Raw genomic sequence first — 23272 nt, 5'->3', positions numbered from 1 at the left:
AAAAAAAAAAAAAAAAATACAAAAGTCTAACTTCTGCCTAACATAATACAATTATCTATTATACAATTAAAAATTGCTAACCCCTTCTCCAGAAAAGAATGCAAAGTTCATTTTTTAAAATCTTGGAGTGCTAATCATTCTTTTCCAAGCTGATTCACATACTCCTCTGGTATCCTGTAATTTACATACTTAAATACTGAGATACAAAGTAAACTATTATTAAGACATATTGTGATAGATGAGAAGGTGATGAGAAAGGGAAGAATTAAAAGATTTCTGGTTACTATAAGTAAAAGCATTTTAAAAATGAAAATAAGGAAGAAATACAGATAATTAATAGTCTTCATTTCTTTGGTGGTCAGTGGTCATAGCTGATATCAATAACTAATTCTTTCCTATATCCTACACTTTGTTATTCTTTTTGCTCTCAACAAGTACCTCAACTAGTCATAGATTTTGCCTGGTGGATTGACACAATCCTTCATTCTTGAAGACTTTGAGATATTAGCAATTCTACCTGAACTAGACATTGTTTTCAGTTGCTTTAAATCTAGGACATAGGAGTATTAAGAGGCAAACCTGAGGATTTTCTACATTCCAAATATGCTACTTGCTACACCCATTGTGTGATTACTGCAACACAATTTCTCTCTTATAGTCAGGATTGAACACCCTAGCCAGACAATCACTCCCTTTTCTGCCTGTTAAATCAATGGTATAAGGTATAAAGAGTGCCTAGGCAGCTGTAGCGGCTCCATTAGAAAGAATTATTGTTGGGTTTTCCTATTGGAAAAATTCCTTCCTTTCAAGCTATGACCTCTAGACCAGCCAAGCCTACATCAGAGGGGAGCCATGTTTTGTTAGCAGATCACTGGGGGTCATAGTGAGTGATGGTACTCTCAATTTCATGCCTTAGCCCTTGGATCTATGAATACTAAGGGAGAAACACCACCATGTACTGGATCTTGACTCAAAGCTTCTGGAAGGATACTGTCCTGCTCAGAAACATGCTGCCACCTAGCTCATGCCGTAAGCATGTCTTCAAAAGGTCACTCCACTTTTCTATGAAGCCAGCTGCTTCAGGAAGATGAGGAACATAGTAAAACCAGGATATTCCATGGACCTGAGTCTATTGCTGCACTTCACTTGCTATGAAATGAGTTCTTTGGAAGCAGTGCTCTGCAGAGTGCTGTGATAGTTAATGAGGTATTATGGAATTCCATGCATAGTGGTTTGGGCAAAGCCATTGTAGACAAAGAAGGCAAATCCATATCCAGTGGAAGTGTCCAAGTAATCAGGAGGATGACACAAAGTCCTGCTCATTGAGGTTTCTGCCTCATTTTGTCCTTCAGAGATGTCAGAGTAGGGCTTTGCTACTTTCAATGTCATGCAGGACCACCTGTAAATCAGGCCTGAGGTTTTCCACTGCAGTCAGCTTTTTGCATGGAACCTGACCCCCCCATCAGGCCATTGGTGTGGGCTAGAAGAGTGGAAATGTAGAAGTAGAGGACTTGGGCATGTGGGGCACTTCGTGCAACTTACTTGTGCCTTCAGGGACTGTTGAAGCCCGAATAACATCCAATTTATGATGGACAGCTGGGGTTACACAGTAACTTGATTGATTACACATTCAGTGTCTGCTCAAGCTCAGAAGTAAGCAAAAAGTAGTGTCTGAAAAGGTGAGTAGTTACCTGCAGAGGGCAGCAGGGCTTTACTCTAAAATTTACAGGGTCTGGTTTTGCTGCTCCTATAGGGACTTGGCAAAGATTTGAAAATACGTCTTTATTGCCATTGATACTTCATGCACTTCAGTATCTTCTGAGTTTTATGGCCCAAGTAGCAGAACAACGTGCACAGAAATTTAGACAAAAACTTCTTGTTCTGGGCCCTGCTCAGAATTAGCTATCATATTCGGACAATTTCTAACCATATAGGAAAATAAGGATTCTTTCAATCCACTTGCAGGTTCCTTTTCTTTTCTTTTCTTTTCTTTTCTTTTCTTTTCTTTTCTTCTTTTCTTTTCTTTTCTCTTTTCTTTTCTTTTTTTCTTTTCTTTTCTTTTCTTTCTTTTCTCTTCTTTTTTTTCTTTTCTTTTCTTTTCTTTCTTTCCTTCCTTTTCCTTTCCTTTTTCTTGTGTACAGTACTAAGGTTTGAACCCAGGGACTTCACACTGAGCTATATCCTCAGCTTTTTATTTATTTTTTTAAATACTGAGACAAGGTTTTTCTACATCTGTAAGTTACCCAGGTTGGGTTTGAATTTGAAGTCCTTCTTCCTCAGCCTCCCAGAGTACTGGGACTATAGCTAGCTTTTATTCTAAAACTCGCTAAGCAGTCACCTGATTGGGCTGCGTCGGACCTGGATTTACTCCTCCTACTCAGCAACATAGGAACCAAATTCTGTTGAAGCAGTGCAACTCATGTAACCACACCTATGGTCAGGGTTTGGAGCTGTTGTTCTGAAAGACAAATCCATGCCTGACCCACAAAGATTAAGTGCTTACTCATCTTCACTCTTTTCATTCATAAATGCAATAGCTCTATTTGTTAAAGTCTTTCTGTAGTCTCTGTTACAATTTTTCTGATATAGGTGTATATGTGTCACACATTTCTTCTACAACTTAAACCTTTGTTATCTAGTTATGTATGCAAGAAAATAATTTATCATTATACATTTTCTACTTATATACTTCACTGATCTATAATAAGCAGAATTTTGAGATGGCCTTCATGATGGTTGCCTCTTGATATTATTCTCATGATTATGTAATGTTATGTGGAATTAAAATTTACACGTACAGTTAAGCTTGCTAGTCAGTTGACCTGAAGGTAGAAACTTCTGGGTGGGCCTAACTTAATCATGTGTGCTCCTCAAAAACAGAGACTTTTCTGGCTGGTGGTAGAAGAAGAAGTCAGAGAGATTTAAGTATGACAGAAATTTGTGCAAGGAAGACTCTCTGCTGCAGAGATGGGGGGATCTGACGGGCAAGGATCTGGGAGCGGTGTCTACCTACACTAGTTCTTAATAACTAGCAAGAAAACTGGGCTTCAGTCCTTTAACTACAAGGACCTGACTATCTAACACTTTGACTGTGTTTAACGTATGCTGTCGCTGTTGGTGTCAGAGGCTTTGAATTCCTCTAGTGTCTGTATTTGTCTATTCTTGACTCTGTGCTTCCTGAATATTCCTTCTTAGAGACAGTGTGTGGTTTGCTACTCTTTCAGCTGAAAAGCACATGCATTGTGCTGGAGCCCTGTTGATATCATGGAAAGCTATAGAGAGGGGAAATATTCTACGATTATAGTTTAGTCTCTTAGTATGCCTGTGTCCTTAGGCCATGGCCTCTGCAAATCTTTCTTAGATTTTTAGTTCCTCTTTCAGAGATGAGACAGGAAGTGGCTAAGAAAGCAAAAGTCAGGGAAATGCCTTTCCCTAACTGGGACAAGACCCTGGTAGTCTTTCCCCTTATAGAGTAGCTCTTTTATTATGGAGAAGACTCTGAGCCTGTGTCAAAGATTAATCTTATTTTCCCTCTGGCAAATCAGGAAAGGTCTGTGGGGGACCTTCTTTGTGAAAATCTGGTAGGATTCTTAAAGGTAAAGCCCACGACCCTGTGTGAGTCCTTGCTATGCCTCCAGCTACCCACAGTCTTTCATTCTCTTTTTATTCTACACTAAGCTTCCAGCACTTTTTCCAAGTCACCATTAAGTTTATGGCTCCAGGATGTCTTCTGCTTCAGACCTTGGCCGTGATTCTTTGGACTTGCTTGTCTTTCCAGATGGTGAAGGATGGCAACTTGCCCTACAAACTCAGTTCTCTTTTGAGTCGGAGAGAAGTAATCAATTTTCAGGCTGCCCAGCTTTTCCTTTTTGTAAAGATGAGAGTGATGGCTTCCAAGCATGTGACAACTTTTACTGAAAGTTGTTAATTTTATTCTTAAATTTCTGCATTCTTGCATTTGTCCATTTTCTTTCTGGCCTCTGAGTCCTACTTTATAGAAGTAGGTTCTTGGAATATTTTCTGTAAACATCACATAGATATTTTATGAAATTGTCTTTCCTTTTTCTGCAGTTTACTTTTATAACAGATCTGTTTTCTTTGAATCTGTAGTGTAAAAACAGTCACTTTTTCTTGTGCTGCAGAATTTTTTCCATCTTTAGAGATTGTGTTGTTTCATTCTGAATATTTATCCTAGTAAGAAGTCTGTCTAAACAAGAAAAATGTAAACAGATACTATTCTTACATTAGTTTTTTCTTTGATTTCAACCTTGAGGATTCTGACTTTAACCCTGGAGAGCTAGATTTTTAATAGATATCAGTAAGTACAAGTACTAGCCCAACTCACCCTACTATTTTGACATTCATTCAATGTAATTCCGGTAGATTCATGTCAAATCACTTTGTTTTTCTACTGTTGAGTCATTGGAAAGTCTAATGTAGTGCATAGTTTGTACAAGTGTTGTTATGTTTAAGATCTAGAATGTTCCTCCAAAAGCCTCATGTGTTTAGAGGTGAAGCTTTTGGAAGGTGATTGGATTGCGGGGGTACCACACTCATCAGTAGATTAACCCACTGTTGCATTCTTAGCTTAACGTGAAGTTAGGAGGTAGGGCCTGATTGGAAGAGGTGAGTCACTGGGGGTGTGATCTGGAAGCTTATATCTCCCTTTCCAACTCCTCCCTTCTCTCTCTGCTTCCTGTGCACCATGATGTGAGTACCTTTCCCCCACCAGGCCTTTCCACCTTGCTGTTTCTTCTTGGAGCCAGCTGACCACAGACTGGAAACATGAAGTACAATAAACCTCTCTTCCTTTAAAATGTCAATGTTTGGTATTTTGCTCCAGCAATGAGGATAGTAGCTCAGAAGTGAAAGCATTATTTTCCATAAATTGTTCTCCATTAATTTGGCCAAATATGAGTCCAACATATCTTAGCAAACTTCTCTCCTGGTCTTGTACTTTGCTTTTCATTGGTTCTAGTCGGACTCAGTGTTCTGGGTACATATGCCAAGAGGTGGCACAAACAAAAGTTGGAATCATTATAGTTAATCTAAGCATGTTGGAAGTTAATGAGAGGGTGAACGTCATACAAAGCTCATGAATTGGAAAGAATGGTAGAGCCAGGATGGACTATACATACAAAATAGGCAGCAAAGTTTGGGCAACATGGTTGTCAATAAATGACAGATGACTGGATGATGGGAAGTATCTCTAAGAACAAAAATCCATATTTCCCTCTCCAAAGCATGGCTGTGGTGATACTTGATCTTGTAGCTAAAATACGACTCATCAATTTCCAAATAGTGAGCTTGACAATCAAACTGTGTGCGATGTAGTTCAAAGCAATGCTTGTGTTCTTTGTGACAGATGCAGTTCATTTAAGAGCTAGTGAAACATTTACCTACAACTGCCTCAGATTTATCCTTCTTTGTGGAAGAGTAGTAGTTTATTGTGTATCAATACCACATTTTCTTCATCTATTCATTTGTTGATGGACATATAGGCTGTTTGCAAGATTTACTATTATACAGATGCACCTTGAGATCATAATGTGAAATGAAATAAATCAGACACACGTTTGAATATGACATGGCTTCTCTTCTATGAGAAATCCAAAATATAAAGAACAAAGTAAAGGATAGCTAATAAGAAGTAGAGAGATCTTTTTCAAATGGGAAAGGGAACAAGAGATAGATGGGGAAAGGGAAAAAGGGTTTAAAGAAGAGAGTGAAAGACAGAAATGGAAATAGAGCTTGTTCAAATGGGAAAGGAATCAAGAGTTGGAGGGAGCAGGGAAAAATGGGAGAAAGGGACACAAAGGAATAAACGTGTGTGACGTACATGTACAAACTCCACACAATAAATATAATCAAGTACTATGCAATGTACTAATAAAATGCATAATAAAGAAGAGTCCATGCCTTCCCTATGCACATAGGGACAAGCTGTTGAATTGATCTTGGATGTATTTGATTTTTTTTCATTTCATTTCTCTAATGAGTCATATTTATTGATTTTCCAAAAGCTTGGATCCATAATAGGTGGGAAATGTAATATATATTTGTAATATATAAAATGTAATTATATATATATATATTATTTTTTTCATGACTCATTGCCTTAGGATGCCTCAATTACTCACTCCTGAGTGTCTCCTTGGCTTTTACTCTACTCCCAAGGTACAGTGAGGCACCCCATTTCTCCTTAAACTCCCACCCCTTTACTGTGAGGGGATGTGGGAAGGGAAGAACGGAAGAGCTGGTTTGAGAGGGTAGGAGAATGAGGATGTGTGGGAGGAAGGAATGGACGCGTTGAGGCTGGCCTTGACTCTGACTTTCTCAGAATACCCCTCTCCTTCAGTAGCTGGGTGGCTGCCAGGTACTCCTCCAAAGATCAACAAAGAAAGTGGGAGTGAATCCTGGGAATCCATTTCCTTCCTTCTCCACTGTGGCTCATTTGACTCTGACTCAGGGGACAAGCCTGAGTTGTTGAATTCAACCTCTTCAATACCACACAGACTGGAAAGATACCGGCACCCCTCCTGCCAGACTTTGATGTCTGTATTCCCTTCGTCTCCCTTCTGGCACTTTGCCCAGCACCTGGGAATTCTTCAGGGGGCAGGAAAGATCCTGTCCAAATGTTCTGGAGGTGTCTGGAGATCTTTCCTATGGGCAACTTCACTACATTGTTGCAGGTACTACTGTGAAGCTACCTTTCCCCTCCTCTGTATCTATGTGGTTGGGTTTTAAAAAGTCATTTTCAATAGCTTATTTATTCATTTAATTTAAAAGGAAATATCATATGCTTAAGCATTTAAATAGTACAAAGGACTGTATAATAAAAAATGACTCCTCCTGCTCTGCCTTCCCTGTGCTCTGGTATGGTAACATGCTTTCCGCATACCACAAATGGTAGCAAGATATATGTACTATCTTGCTCCTTTTTATTTTATCAAACATGATACCTTGGGGTACGTTTCATAGCAGTATAAATGTATCTTGTTCATATTTTTAATGATCACATGGTATTCCATTACATATGAGGACACATAGATACACATGATAAAACAATTCCCTATTGTATATTCATATGTAGAGAAACATCAACAACCTTTTGATACTGCACAGATTGCTAAATTGACACCCATTTATACAGAGGAGCCTGATGGAGGGAGGAGATTACCTGGTTTTCCAGGGAGTCTTACACTTCATGTGTGGCTGATTTTCCGGATCTAATATAGGGGATCGTATCTGTCCTTGCTGTCATTTCAGGTTTCATGTTAGTATAGCATTCCTGTCTCTAGAGGTATTTGGAAATTATTTCTTGCTTTCCTATCTTCATGTCTCGTGACAAAAATGTTTTCTTTTTTTTCTAGTTTATACAGTAATGTAAAGCAGGAGAAGAATAAGTTCATTGATCTCTGGTACTTCTTGTGTGACTCCATTTCTATCAAAACTCATTAACCTGTATGCTTCTTAAAAATTATGAATCTACTCAACTATCCCACTGTATCAAGATTCTACAGGATGAATTGCTAGCCTCTTTCATCCATTGTTCCTCTGTCTTCATCTCTTCTATCAGGGAAAGTGCTGGAATAATAAATACATACATAAATAAATATCTGAGTGGTATCTGCTTAGAGCAATAAGGACAGTGGCTTTCAGTCGCTAGTCCGATGTTTGTTGTAATTCAGTCAGTCTCAGGTGACAAGAGAAAGGCAAATGTCCCATGTCACCCCAGTAGTAGAACATGTGCAGGCATTTGTGAGGAGATCTTGCTTTAGAAGTGACATAGGAAAGGAAGCCCATTGGACAAGATAGCCTGGATCTAGAATTTGAGGTAGACATTAGCCGTAGCCGTTGTTCATGGGCCTAGAACAATGGTTCCTAAGTGGAGGCAATACTGGAGACATTGTTCAGTTGTTACAACTGGGGAATGGGAGTGTAGATTTCAGGGATAATGCTAATGTGTGGGAAGGTCCCAGCAGCAGCTCTGGAATTGGATGAGAGCTGAATCAAATTCAATGGTAAGGATCAATGTCAACCTTATGGGGAAATTTGATTTGGTTCACGTCCAGTTTGGTTTGTAACCAGAATCCTGGAAAGAGGTACCTCTGTATCGCCTAGGTCTCTATATCGCCTAGGCTGGAAAATTCTAGTCATGAATTTATCCCATGCTAAAACTTACACCACTGGACAAGGAGGAACAAAAATAAGCATCTGGTCAAACTATAGGTCACAACCTTAAGGATTCCAATTTTTTTGGTCTACAGCAGTAGTGGTGAACCTACAGAGTGTGAGCTGCAGTGAGCTGTTTGTATCGCTGAAAGCTCTAAAAGGTTCATCATCACTGCTTTTAGGTGAAGTCTGGATATTGTATTTTTATGAAGCTCCCCTGGGAGGGGTTGACTTGACATGGGGACAGGATTGAAAACTCCCTGTAGAATCTGATTTGATGGAGGCCACAGAAGAGCCCCATTTTCTTGTGAAGGTGAGTTACAGAAGGGTTACCCTGAGGATAAAGGTAGCTGCTGTGGAAAAACCCACAAGAGATGGAAAGAAGTTCCACGGGCCTCCACCTCCCCTAGCACTACAGAGGGTAAGATGGAAGTTCAAGCCTGGGCCTTCTGTGAGAATTGGGAAAGACAAACTTCTGGATAAACAAATTCAAAATCTTCAGGGTGAGCGCTGCCAGGGGCTTCCACCTAGCTAAGGAACCAGATTACCCGCACAAAGGGAAAGGTGCACTGCTGTAATAGATGTGGCCTCTGTCAAGGCACAGGGTTCTTTGAACCTGGAGGTGGCTAGATTTAGGCTCCCATTTGCCCTTTCTTCCAGGTACCTTTGGGCAGTGTGCCCTATGGATTTACCAAAAAAAAAAAAAACAAGAGGCTTTTTCAAATGCCTCAAAGAAACCAGATCCATCCTGGGGGCAGCCTGGAAACCCTATCCTGATGCCAGCATCCAGCCATGCCAGGCCACAGGGTGGAGGCTGCGGGCTGGCCTTGATGCCTTTGGAAGAGCTGAGAACAGCCTAGGAAATGGGGAGATCTGGCTGCAGGAAACTCCAGCTGGATCCTTGAGGGTGTGAGTGAGACAGGGAACTCTCTGTACCTTGTGCTGGGAGGGAGAATCCCATCCTAAACCGCAGTAGAGCAGGCACGCCCCGCACCCAGCCCAGACCTGGATCCACTCCTTTGCAAAAGAGAAACAGAAAACGTTGGGCGCTGGCATAACTGCACACCTTAGGTTGCGATCTCTCTTCTGCCATAACAGGGTGAACTTGAACAAATTTCTAAGTGTCCTCTGGCTTAAGTGGGCATAATAAGCCAGGGGTGGCCACGAGGGTTAAATCGGCGAACATGGCCATGGTATACAGTTGCAGCAGACCACTCTAGACCTCTAGGTTACTGCTTCTTTTTCTGTGCGACTCACGAAGCTCTCTGCACACATGGCCGAGTTCTAGGGACCGAAGATCTGCGAGGCAGTGGAGCCACCCGTGTGTGTTTTGGGGGTAAGGGGGAGTACAAACGGAGCACAGAAAGCTCCTGTAGGATATTTTGGATCGCTTGGGCAAGTCCGTGGCAGTGTATGGTCCTGAGAGGACAGCCCCGTTTCCCAAAGAAGCGCTGGCAGAAAAGGAAGAGGTAGATGGGTGGGTCGGAGCCCCAAAAAGGGCCGTGTTCAGAGAGGCAGAGGAAGGGGGCAGGCTCCAGGCGAGAGGGAAGGAGGGAAAGGCAAGAGGAGGAGTTTTCCAGCCCGGCCTTCACCCGCTCGCAGCGCAGCCCCTTGGTCTCCTTGGTCTCCTCCCGCCCCCTGGAAGCGCGCTACGCTGCCTAGTGTAGCCAAGCGCAGCTCGCCATGCGGAGCCCGGTACTCCGGCCCGGGCTGCTGCTGCCGCCCTTGCTGCTGTTGCTGTTGGTGCTGCTGCTGCTGCACGTCCCGCCGAGCCGCGGCTTCCCAGGTAGGGGCCCGAAGTGGGGCTTTCTCCCCAGTTAGGCGCCGAACACCCCCGGAGCCGCCGCTAGGACCCTTTGCTTGGGATAGAGGGAGGTATGGGGGACGTCTTTTGTTCACTCTGAACTCGTCTCCCAATCCCAGGGAGTGGGGCTCGCGCCTGGGCACACTGAAGGGAGAGCAGACTATCCCTTCAGCACGCCTGGAGCACCTTCACGGCGCCCGGAATCCAAGCCCAAGCCCCCTCTCTGTATCCTAGGTGCCAAGGTTCAAGGTTCAGATCAAGTCCTCTGGCACCGGAGGCTACAGAGATAGTTTGGCTGCAAGCTAGTTTGCTACTTTTCCACCACTCAGCATTTTGCCTCGCACGGTTGCTAACAGCTGGGGCTCTGGACTTGGCAGCTTGTTCAGAAAGGAGCCCCTGCCCCTCCCGCACGAATTTCCACGACCCCCCTCCTTGACCCCGCCTCCGGGGTCGCAAGCACGAGTAACAGCAGAGGGACGCTTGTGGATGGCATGGGCGGAGCCTCCACCGCATCCTCTAACCCCCCCTGCTGGGGATTCCGAGAAAGCCAGCGCCTCTGAGTGAGAGCTGCCAGCTAAGAGTGGTGACATGTGGCATGCACTTGGTTAGACCCAGGAAAAGAGGGAGCGGCTAGAGGCTCAGCTGGACGGAGGGTACGGCTTCTTGTTGCTGGAGGACACGGTCTCCAGCGTCTAAGGGGACCCTGTGGTTTATTGAAGCTCTCATGGATGTGGGCAAAACTCTCATTGCAAACGTCCTTTGAAAAGCTGTAGCTAAATTCCTCACATTGAAGTCTTCAAGGGGAGCAGGGCAACATCCTGCGCACCCCTGTGGCCTTGGCACGAGGAGGAAATCCACGTAGGGCTTTAATTTAGTGTTTAATGAGAAAGTGGGCCATGGGAACTATAGGATGTGCAAATATTTGGCTTCGTGTTCAGCAGCACTGTGGGCAGTGTAAATCTGGAGTCTGAGAGAGAACCTCCCGAATTCGGAGGGGTTCCCAGATAGCATGCTTGGGACATGCAGGGATAGCTGCAGGGAGTTCTCTGCACGTTTCCCGAATGAATGAATGAAGGAATGAATGAAACAAATGTGTAAATTAATAAACAAGAATATTTGTGCTTTGAGCTGATGCTCGTACATTTTCAGCTGTTTTGTAGGAACTGACTGGAGGCAAAGGGAAGGGGAACCTGCTGCCAAGCCTGTCGAGTGTCAGTGCCTGGGCTCCCATTTGCTTTGGCAAGAGTCAGGTTAAAGTGAACCTAGAGAGCAAGAGGAAGTCCTTTACCAGACAAGGAGTAGTTTTAGGGGATGAGGAAAGCAGGTGAGAAGCAATAGGCAGCCTTTCAGGCTGATTTGGGAGGTGCTTGTGAGTCACCTCAGAATCACAACTTGCAGTTCAAGCTTTCTGAGGTAAGGGCCCTCTTTTCCTTTTTCATCTCACCTCCCTCATCTGCCTCTCCTTTCTCTGAGCTTCTACCCTTGTATAGTGTAGCTTGCTCTCAGGGCACAGCCATCCGCAGGATCCTGGATTGGCCAGTTTGGGCACTTACTGCTCCTCATGTTTTGGGACTTGTCTCTGGTTTCTCCTGGCTCCCTCTGCAGCCTATGGACATTGCCCCCACCCCTGGGCTGGGAGCCACCATGCTCCTCCTTGCCACCACTTCCACTGATTCCTAACCTGCTTGTGACTTTGCTCAAACCACAGGCAGACAGCTGGTGCCTGCCCTTGGCACGTCTCAATGGGATGTCTTGGAAACTGAGCTCTACTGGGGCTGTGGAAGTCGAAGGTGGGGATTTCACTCCAAGCCAGAGGTTTTAGAAGGCTGGGCAGGGAAACTTTCTAAATCAAAGGATCTGGAGGCAAATCACATCAGCTGAGCTCTCCCTAAGTATGGGGTGACAGATTTTACAGATCATTTCAGAGGCACTCCCTCAGTAATGGACATCATGTCTCCAGTAAGAGAAAAAGTAAGATGCCTTGAATCTGGAACTTTCAAACTAGGGAAATAGGGATCTAGGGCCCCATCTGCACCCTGATTATGTAACCATCTGAGCTTTTATAAGCAAATCTGTCAGACTGAGAGTAAATCATTCCCATTCCCACCCCTAGAAGGTCTCTGGAGTTTTTCCATTTTGAATTTGATGCTGCCTTTCTGGTCCTGATTTGTTCTTTTGCAGCCTAGCAAAGATGCAGTGCCTACAAAACCCCCCAGAAAGTATAGCAAGGTTGATTGTGTTTGATTGTATTTGTATGCTTATAAGAAATAGGAGTTTTGACTGATTTTTTTTCCAGATAAACTCTTGAAGCCTTAACAGCTGAGATTTTGGGAGTTCATGCCACCTCTTTTTACGAAGCTGAAGATGGACAATGAATGTCGTGGCCACTAAGAAAGGCTTTGGCAATCTTGCTAAGACTGGAGAAAACTAGGAAAGTAGTATGGTTTCACTGGTCACAAAGACTGGGGAGGGTTGTTAAAAGCCAAACCAGTCCACATCAGACAAAGCAATATTCTGAACTGCCACATTTGGAGGTAAGCGTTAGGATCCAAGCACCTGGCTCAGGCTATACAATTAAGGTCTCAGCAGGAGCAGGGTAGAAATTTCTATTGGGGTTTAAAACAGGTAATCAGGTGACAGAATTATTCTGCAATAAAAAGGAGATATGCTAGGGAGGACAGACCATCTTTGTCTGGCATTGTCTTCACTGGTAATACTTTTAGTACAGTATATTGTTACTACTGCTCATTGCACAGATTTGGGAGCTGAACGAGACACCAGAAACCATCATTAAAGCACCGACTTCAAACCTCTTCACCTCATCAGTCAGTCCTTGAAAAATAATCAAATTACAGTGCTTCTCCTCTGCATAGTTACCATAATGTTTTCACTTCTGGTCTCTCTCATTCTCATTCATCTACATTCTCTGGCCAAATATTGATCTTTGAAGCACACATAGGTTAGCTCCATTTTTATCATAGCAATTGTTCACTCAGGGCACTGGTCCCTGTCTCCTCTGAAGTAAAAGGTTGTCAGTCGCTTTGAGGAGTCACATAGTTTGCTTCTACCCTAATTTTCTAGCCCTCCACTTCCCTAGAATCCAGTCAAAGTGGACCACCTATCCTTATAGAATTTGAGTTATGTTTCCCTTCTTGGTAGATGCTACTTCCTGTACCCGAAATCCCTCTTAGTGGCCATGTGTTTGTCTAAATTCTCCCATTTTTCAGTGACACCCCCACATTGATGAAACCTGTCCTTCCTTAGGCTAATCGTGTGCTCTCCCACTGAGTTACAATCTCAGACTCTTGAAATTTCTCTTTGATCTCTGAAGAGGGAAGCCTTCTGCCTTCCTTTAAAAACCACAGCTCTTCATGACTCTCTTGTGTATTTATCCCACATACCACACATTATTATAATAATTTATGGGCTCCTCTTACTGAGATCTGGAGCCCTTAAAAGCAGGAGCTGTGCTGAGTCTTACCCTTATTAATATTTCCCACAGTGCCTAGCAGCACACTTAGTGCCAAGTAGATATTTGTGCTTAATGAGTTAAAGACTCCCCACAACTCTGGTGATAAGTCACTGGACAGAAAAAAAAAAAAGAAACATGTGCACAGGTAAACAGTGTTTTGAGCCACCGTGAATTTAGCTATGTAGTGCTATGGCTTGCTGCTTGCAGAGGTTCCTTTTAAATCCATGAACCTTCTCTAAGCAATAACCTTCTCTGTTGGGGGCTGTGAAATGAGAGAGTAAACGCAGCCACAAGGTGGAGTTTGCATTTATTATTTTTGTTGGCCACTTTACACCGGGCCCATCCAAAGTAGTTGAATGGTTTCAACTATGCAAATACGTGTGCTACATCAATTCCCCTTTCAGCAAACACATCTCAAATTGGTAATTGAAAGTGAAGGGAAAGTTTAAACAGAGAAAGGTTTACCTTTAGCAGGCTATAGCATAGTATGAAATTTGTAGCAGCTAGGTTATGATTAATATTCAGATTAAAAATTCACTTTCAAAACAGCAGCATAAATAATCACCTCTCTTGAGTTTCAGTTTGTAGGAAGATTCACAAGCCGGCGTCTCACTTCTTGATGATGTGATTTCTTGACTACAAGCTTTTGTGGCACATTTGTCTACGGAAGGATATAGTCTTTTAAGCCTTCTCTTATTCTAGGAAATTTGAATTCATTTCTGAAATGGAATCAGTTTCTGGCTTCTCTAATGAAATCTGGGCTCTACCCAGAGACTTGCTTTTTAAAGTGGACTTGAATGATGAAGTAGTTCTATGTGTAATTATCTTACGCGGCAAATGTTATAATACAAATGGGTTAATGAGCCCTGGGGGCATGGAAGAGCCATGCAAGAGCACTGGGACTGGATGTCGAAGGTTTGTGCTGAAGGATGCTGATATCAAGATGGCAATTCAGAGAGTTTGTCAAAGGGTAAATTTGGGGGTCTGTGGACTTGTCTAAGAATGCTTTGGGGCTTAGGGATGTAGCTCAGCGGCAGTGCCTGCCTGGCAAGCACAAGGTTCTGAGTTTGATTCCTGGTACAAAAAAACCCTTAAAAACATCTAAGACTGCTTTGAAATTGGAAATGAAAATCTGTGTGAACAGCGTTTTTTTTGGGAGAAGATCTTACCCTAATTCAAAAACAATGCCCCTTAATCACAAATTCTATGGGAAAAATGTGCACTTAATGGTTGCAAAAATCAACATACAAAGTAAGATGAACCGACCAGGGTAATTACCATAGAAAACGTTGAGCCAATGAACAGGTGACCTTTCTGGTTGTAGCCAGTGGTACAGTCTCCAGTTCTCTTCATTCATTCAAAAAGCAACACTAGGCTGGGGATGTGGCTCAGTGGTAGAGCTCATGCTTAGTATGTGTGAGGCTCTGGGTTCAATTTTGAGCACCTAAAATAAGTAAAAAAATAAATAAAAAGCAACACCAAAGAAAACAGACGTAATCATCACTTATAATTGCTTTCAAGTCTGTGCTGGCAACTTATTGTACCTTTACTTAGCACAGAATCTTGGGTCTTGGGGAGATTTTGACTGAGTATTTGTGGATTACTTGATGAAATCATTGTGATAGAGAGACAAATCATCCTATTTCACATATTCTTGAAGGATTTAGTCAGGATTGTCAAGATGATACTTCCCAAAGGAAAAGGAATTTGAGATAACAAAATAGCAATGGAACTTTATAATACGGTGAGCAAAGGAGCCAATTGGACAGGTAACAAGTCAGGACACTATTAATTGCTGAGGTTTTTGGATATCAAATCACCCTAAGAAACTATTCTAAGAGATTTAGACTCCAGGGAAGTTCTAGCGGGTAGGCTTTTTAAAGATTTCAGGAAAAAGCTTGTGTAAGAAAAAGGCCATTGGTAGTATTGCTAAGGTCCTGTTTTCCAGATGATAATTGGTTACACCTGGATCTTACAGGCAAACAACACACTCTGGCCTTAGAAACCTTTTAGGCACTCATTCCTGAGCTGAATGACTCACTCATCCATAATCTGTATCTCACACTGGATACCTCTTTATGGATTGTGCTCCAGCAAGAAGATAAATGGGCTTGGACATAATGATTTGGATTATCCCAGAGATTTGAGGTTGCAAATTGCATATATTGGTTTTAAAGCATTTTTTATGAGTAAGAGACAAATCCAAACAGAAGTTGAGGGTAGACTTTCTGCCTTGGCCTTGAAATAGCAATGCGATAACTTCTCTGTTCTGCTCTTCTAGTGCCTTGCAGTGTGATGGGTCACAGGTACCAGAGACGCTTCCCAGCTGTCACCGACTATTTGCAGTGTCCATCTAGTTGTGCTTCATGAAATGTCTTCAATGCCAGTTGTACCCCAAGATCCCCTAATGGCTTACGCTGGCCTGAAACTTATTGTGTGGGTGACTGAGCTGAATGACACTGCCAGATTCAGGCTCCTAGGATGGTCAAATCAATAGTTAAGTTAGGGCCACAGGGTGAGAATCGAGCCAAGGTTTTGTGGGCCCACTGTGGAGTGGTGAGGAAGTGGTGGTGTGGCCACATCCCACTCCTGAAATTCTGCTCTCAGAGTGATTATTCCTCATAGGAACTCTGACAAACATGTTGCCGCTGACTCAACATTTGTGAGACCAAGAGTTTGATTCCTTTCAATACCCAATGTTGAAATTCCGTGCCCACTTAGATTTTAACTCAACTTTTCCAGGGGTAGAATCACATTGTTTCACTACTAGCTACTCATAGGTCTCATGCCCCCAGCCATGTAAGCAGGTTGAAGGATCTTGTTCATTTTTGTGTCCTCATGGCCTAGTAGGGAACCTGACTTCTGGGAGACTCTAGGTAAGTACGTGTAATGACATTTGCCCTTGCTGAGCCTTGGGGCGGTTGTCTTAGTCTCTATCTAGATCCCTACAGGAGTTTCTCCTGTCCATACCCAGACCCCCTTGCGTGGGTTGCCTAATCATAGAAGTGTGGAACCTCAGACTGAGGAGGTGCCCAAGACAGTAAATGTCCCTGCATTTTAGGAAGGAGCTGCTGAGGCTCAGCTGGTTGAAGGAATATCTCCAGAATAACACAGGGAAGTACTTGAGTTCAGGGAAGTACTAGAGTTCAGAGAAGTAAAGTTATTTCACTACCATGAGCCTCTACTGGAATTCAGTTTCTGAGTAACTACTATGGGTTAGGCACTCTTCCAGGCCCCAGGCCTAGACAGGCAAAAAGAAATTCCATTGCAGCATTCACTGGCCCCCTACGCAGGGTACAACTCAGCGTTGTAATTTATATTGACACTTGGCTCTGCTCTCAAGATCTTACATCTGGGGCTGCTTGGGTGTTTCTGATTGGTTCTGAGAAGTTATTGCTCCAAGGCCAGTCTTTGCTCCCTTTTGAAAACATCATGTTCTGATATCAGGTCTCTGCACCACTTGCTTTAAGCATCTTACCTGATTTGTGATGACATTTTTCACAACTTTATTGAGATGTAATTCACATACTACACAACTTACCTATTTAAACTCCACAGTTCGGTGGTTTTAGTATATTCCTTGAGTTGTGTATCCATCACAGTTTTAAAACATTTTCGTTACCCCCGGAAAGAAATGTTGTACCCCTTAGGTGTCACTACCCAATCTCTCATCATCCCTACCTAATAGAAAACCACTAGTCTATTTTTTGTCTCTGTTTAGATTTTCATACCCTTGACATTCCATAACAGTGGGATCATACACAACTTGTTCTTTGGTGTCTGCCTTCTTTTACTTAGTGTAATCGTTGCAAGGTTCATCTATGTTGTAACGTGTTAATGCTTGATTTGTCCTATCATCAAATAATATTCCATTCTATGATATACCACATTTTTTTATCTATTCCTTGGTTAATAGACATTTGGGTTGTTTCCACTTTAAGTCTTTTAGCAATAATGCTGCCCTGAAAATTTGAGTATGAGTTTTTATGTGGAATACACTTTTTTTTTCTCTTGAATAGATACATAGGAATGGAACGAATGGATCATATAATAATTTTAGGTTGGACCATTTCAGAAACTACTAGACTGTTTTCCAAAGTGACTGTATCTTTTGACCTTCCCAGGAGCAATGTGCAATGTTTCTAATATCTTTACATCCTTGCCAACCCTTATATTTTCTGTCTTTTTTATTAAGTGGTATTATTTTACCCCAGCTCATTAATAGCTTCCACTCACCGGTTGAGTCTTTTCTGTTACCTGGGACAAGACACTGGCAGGAGTCAGCCAGTGGTGTCTGCCCCTTCTTATTACTGGCTGCAGGGCCACTGTCAACTAATAATTCTTATGAGTGAGTTAGAAAAGGATGTCCTGTCTGGACACAAGTACTTTCTTGGGCACAAGTCTTAGTCAGGAGACAGATTTTGGGCTAACTAGGAAACAGAGAGAGGCAGGCCCAGTACTCAAGACGTGGAGGGTGGAGGGCAGGCTGCAGTTGAGACCTCGCCTGCCATTTTGGTGGCTGTTAAAGAGGGTGTTGTGCTCCAGGAAACTCTCAAATGACCTAAATTTCAGTAGCCATACAGACATGGTGACAGTAGTCATTAATTTATGACAGTACTCAGAAATTGGACAGAGCTTTGGACCCTGTAGTATTCTTATAGGTTGTGACTATTTAAAAGGAGAATAAAACAAAAAGGTGTGCTTGGATGGCAGAAGGATTCTTGCACCTTTAGGTTACCTGGAACCAAGTCAGAAATGCAGAAGTTCAGGCCCTACTCAAGAGCTGCTGAAATAGCATCACCATTTTAACAAGATCCCTCTGGTGATTCTTGGACACAGTTAAATTTGAGAAGGACTGGTTTGATGAACGAAGTCAGCCCTTTGCCAAGACAGTGTGACTTGTCTGTTTATAACTTCTGCACAATGGCTCACTTTCTCTCCTCTCCCTTTTCCTGTTGGCTTTGCCTTCATCACTGAATTTGCTGGACTTCCTTGCCTAAGTGTCCGACATTCCTGAGATAAGCATGTACAGCCTTTAGGTTTCTGCTCCCTTCCCTAACTCAAAAATAAGCCTAACCTTTCTGGGGCCCTTGACTTTATCTCCTTTTAAGTCTCCCTGCCAAGAGTGCAGCCCTTGGCTGAGCTAAACTAGAGCAACAGCAATCTTCAGATTGCTTGCTAACAGGGCCCTTGCACGGCTTTACCCCATAGCTTAGATGGTCCTTATGAGTAACTTCATTAAGAAAACCAGGCTAATGTAATCAGGGCTGCTGTGCCTCTTACAAGACTGTCCTGGAGCTGAGAGTCATTAGGATTGACCAACCTTTAAAGACACAGGGACTATGTATATTCTCAGCAGAAACAATGCCACTGGGGTTAAGGAGGAGACAGCGCCTTAGAGAATGAGTGAGAGTGACATGGGTGGGAATGTGGGGAGAGCACACCCAGTCCCTCAAGTTAGCCACCTCTGAGCTCCACAAATTAACCAAGACAGGAAGGCTGAACTGTTAATTGACTTAAAGGCAGACTGTCACCTTTCCAGGGGTTTGGATAGGTAAAAGGCCCCTCACTCAGTGGTGGCATTTGGACAGGTTGAATTAGGATCACCTTGGGAGTCTGAGAAAATGAAGTTTCCTGGGCCTCCCTTTGGATTTTGATTCGGTAAGTCTGGTGTAGGGAATAGGAATCTAGCGTGGATACCTGCAAACTAGCCCAAGTAGGCCAAATTTGACCCACTGCTTGTTTTTAGGTGGTCAATTGAACCAAGGATGGTTTTTATATTTTTAAGTGGTTGAAAAAAATCAAAAGAAAAATACAATTTGTGACATATGAAAATTACGTAAAATTTAAAATTCTTTGCCTTTGGAACACAGTGATATTCATTCATTCTGCATCTTCTATGGCTACTTGTAATTTAACAATAGAATTGAATAGCTGTGAGGAAAGTAGTTGAGCACGTGAGGCATTGTGATTTGAGATTGGGCATCACCTGAAAGCCATATAGAACTGCAGAATGTTGAGCAGTGCCTCCTACCTATGAAATTAGAATCTATAGGCTAGGTCTTTAGCACTGCTTCTTCTCTACCAAGAGGCTCAGCTCAGGGCTCATCTTGCAGGTCTAGTCTAGTCAAGTGTGCTGTATTGTTACTTTCTATGACATTTGCCATACTCTTAAGGTATCCACAGTCACCTGGATGTCTTGTTCTGGTTTGATGCTTTTAGCCTCCAGGTATCTTAAGCCTTAAGAAGTTAGATCCCTGCTTTATTCTTAGCAGTGCTCGGCTAAGACCTAGTGTCTTAATCCAAGCTGGAAGTGAACTGGTCTGTGCTACATGCTGACAGATTTCCTCTGTGCTGCCTGGATTTCCAGACAACAGGCTCTGGTCTACCCAGATCTGTTGCCCGGCTAGCTTCCTGGTACATAGTCTGGCCCGCTGCCCACTACAGCCTCCTATCCCTTTTCTTGAAACACTGTGTCCCAGGGAGGTTCATAGGTGTTCTATGGGCACCATGATGCATTGTTATTAAGTTGGAAATGCTGTGTGCTATGTTCTGAATATGGTTTGAGTCCTGCAAAACACCTACTGAAATTTGATTCCCATTTTGGCAATGTTGAGAAGTCAGTTTCTTGTTTGTTTTTCATTTAAATTTTTTTTTTTTATTTTAAAGAGAGTGGGGTTTTAAAGAAATGATTAGATCATTAGGAGGATTAATTTTTTTTCATGAGAGTTCTTGCATCTGCAGGACTAGACTAGTTACAGTGAGAATATATTATTATAAAGTGAAGCCACCTTTCTTGTTATGCCTCTTTGCACATATATGTCTGCTTGCTCTTTCTCTCCCCACCATGAGTTACAACAGTATGCGGTCCACACTAGATGCAGCTGTCCAATCTTGGACTTTCTAGACTCCAGAACCATGAGCCAAAATAAATCTTCCAGGGGGGAAACCCAGCAAGCTGTGTCTTAACAGACCCTCCAAGTGATTCTGATACATACTCAAGTATGAGAACCACTTTCTAAATTGCTTTTCTCAGACCATCTCATTAGACTAGTGTTTCACATTTGTTTTTTTAATGAGAACTTTAGTTTTTAAAATTGGAGAGAAAGGTATTTGGGAACATGACGTTAAATTTATCAAAGTATTTACTGGAGGCGTTGACCGCAGCAAGCACTGCCAGTTATGGAAGAAAAGCTCTGGGCAGAATCATCTGTCTTACATCTGTCCCCTGAAGCAGTTTGTGTGCATACTCGGTTAGAGGAAGGTTCCTCGAGTTCAAAGACACTAACTTTTGGTGGTTGCAAACATGTGTTCTTCAAACTGTGTTTTTGCGTATTAAAATGTGAAGAAAGCTGAGCAACTGCCTTTGGGATGTTTTCCTCTCCTCCTATGCACTTTTCTTTCTTTCAGAATATTCTCTTCTGACTTCTTCATCCAAATCAGAAAACTATCTTTCCAGGCCAGCCACGTTAAAATGTCACAAAGAGTGGCCCTCCTCTGTATGAAGAAGTCCCTGGAGGCCTTCAGATGACAGGTTGTATTATCCCCAGGCAGTGACTGTCAGCACAGGGCAGTTGCTCTTTGCTTGTCAGAGCTCAGTTCATTTTCTCTTATTCCAGAATTTCCCCTTTGCCATGCTTTAGCAGGGCCAGAGGGGTCACTGTTTGGGCCTTCATGTGACCGCTTTTCCTGGTTGGCTCTCAGAGGGTTCTGACTGCTGTGTTGTTGCTAAGTTTAAAAGTCCCAGGGTCCCCTAATCTTGTGGGTGAGGTGGGAGGAACCACTAAGTTGTACTTCCTCCATGGCTTGGCTGCTGAAAGGAACAGAGTGGAGTGAGGAAATGAGAAAATCACCCAGACCTTGATTTTCATTGAAAATAGAAGAGACAATTGACAAACTTCCATGTTTATATTTCTTTGGTGGGAGAAAATAGAAGTCTTAAATTATAGTTTTGTATGAGCTGAATAGCTCTGCTTATTTTTAAAAAGGCCCATTTGATGTTGCAGGTATGCTGCAACTCTCCTCTGGTAAATGCACTTTAGCAATACTTTTAAAAATTATAAAAGCAGGGCCCTGGATATAGCTCAGCGGCACAACACCTACCTGACAAGTGCAAGATCCTGAGTTCGATTCCCGGTACCAAAAAAAAAAAAAAAAAAAGCCCATAAAAATTATAAAAGCAAAACATGTTTATTGTGAAAATATTCAAACAGTGGCAAAAAATTTGAAACCATGCCCTTCTTTATTTTTTTCTTGACTGCATTCTCCTTTTGTTTTTGTGAAGCTGCCAGTCTTAATAGTTTGATGTAAACTTTCTATGTGTGTGATTTCTAAGGAAATTAAAAGAGGTAGAAAAGAATTTATTGCCGTATACAACAACAAAGATGAATCTTGCAGGCATAATGCAGAGTGAAAGAAGCTGGGGACAGAGGAGTTCACATGACACTTCCATTCATATAAAGTTCAACAATGCTGTGCAAAACTGGCCCATTGTATTAGAAAGTCAGATAGCAGTTGCCCTGTAGTGGGCAGAGGTGGGAGGGGTCATAAGGCCTTCTAAGGTGCCAGAATGTTCTATATCTTGATCTGGGCTGAATTTGGATTGTATTGAACCATATACCTTTAAGATTTATGCACATAACTCTGTATGTTTAAATCAAACTGCTCACAAAGGCGTGTGTTGACTGAGCATAAACAGGTTTACGGAAGTTCTGCAACTTAATTTTTTTTTTTCAGTGAAAGAAAGTCTTGCTTAAACCTTCACGCTTTTACCAGTCTTCTAGGAACATTCAGAATGGAAATATGTGTCAATGATTTTGGTTGTCAAAATGGGGAGAATGGGCCCTCTGGCATTTGGTGGACACAGGCTATGAGAGCTAGACACCTTGTAATGTGGGGGACAGACCTGCATGATAAAGAATTTGCTACCTCAAAATGCCATTAGTACTTGCATTAAAAATCTCTGTTTTAACTGTTTGCAGAGTGTTCTGTCGTGCAGGTATTCATAACAGGTGAAGTAATTTTGCATAGATCTTTGCTCTGTCTTTGTTTAAATGAAGATGAAGGCACAAGATGGTGAATGCACAGATTCTTAATTTGCTTTTGCTTTCTGGACAGAATTGTACGTAAGAGGAATTATCTCATTTTCCAGGAAATAGAGGTCATCTGATGGTCCCCGAATGTGAATGTGATGCAAGGGAGTTCTTCAGCTCAGGGTCTCCCTCTCACACTCTCTGGCTCTCGGATATACTACATGGGCTTAGCCAGTGGTTCGGCCTAAGGTCTTGCTGAAGGCCTGGCTGCAGTCTCCTTTCCTTTCTTGCATTTTCACTGTGTCCCAGGTGACCTCTGTGGGTACACATAAGAGTTTGGAGGGCCATATGCCACATCACAAATTGTTTTTGTTCTGCTGTCTGGTTTTTATTTAAAGGCTAATCCGCTTTCTGTCTGGCTGTGTTGAATGGGAACAGTCAGACTCCACTGCTTTGGAAATGCCCTTAGTGAAAACAGGAGTTGTCATTTGAATATTAAGGAGCCCTGCCTTGAGCTGACCTTCTCAGATTTACATGCCTGTCATTTTCCCGTTTCTCCTCCCTCCAAGTTCCAGGCAATGGGCACGGATGCACTTTGGGCCTTCATAATATTAAACAATAGTAGAAGACCACATTGGAAAAATATTCTTTTCCCTTCGGAGCACAGTAATTACTTCATTTATAAAGCTATCCTTTTAACCTTCTTTTTGTTAGCTCTGTAAAATATGGACCCAATTAAAATTTCACAAGCCACATGTCTCCATTGTCTTTGCTAATTAGAGGCAGAGT

The 23272-nt window shown here is 42.5% G+C and overlaps 1 protein-coding gene across 2 annotated transcripts in view; it reads left to right on the top strand.

The window, feature by feature from the left end:
* The first annotated feature begins 9706 nt into the window (after window positions 1–9706).
* Srpx (sushi-repeat containing protein, X-linked) overlaps window positions 9707–23272 on the top strand; it is a 78144-nt gene continuing 64578 nt past the window's right edge. The window contains exon 1 of one of the 2 annotated variants that reach the window (XM_005414816.2): window positions 9707–9961. In XM_005414816.2, the coding sequence (XP_005414873.1) occupies window positions 9859–9961 (103 nt within the window). In that variant the 5' untranslated portion in view covers window positions 9707–9858. The remainder of the gene's footprint in view (window positions 9962–23272) is intronic. The other variant, XM_005414817.2, reaches the window with a different exon arrangement.

Source organism: Chinchilla lanigera, unplaced genomic scaffold (assembly GCF_000276665.1).
Source record: "Chinchilla lanigera isolate Chin_1 unplaced genomic scaffold, ChiLan1.0 scaffold00200, whole genome shotgun sequence".
In the NCBI taxonomy this organism is placed as follows: domain Eukaryota; kingdom Metazoa; phylum Chordata; class Mammalia; order Rodentia; family Chinchillidae; genus Chinchilla; species Chinchilla lanigera.
The sequence above is the reverse complement of the archived record's forward strand: the minus strand, read 5'-3'. Positions and strand labels throughout refer to the sequence as shown.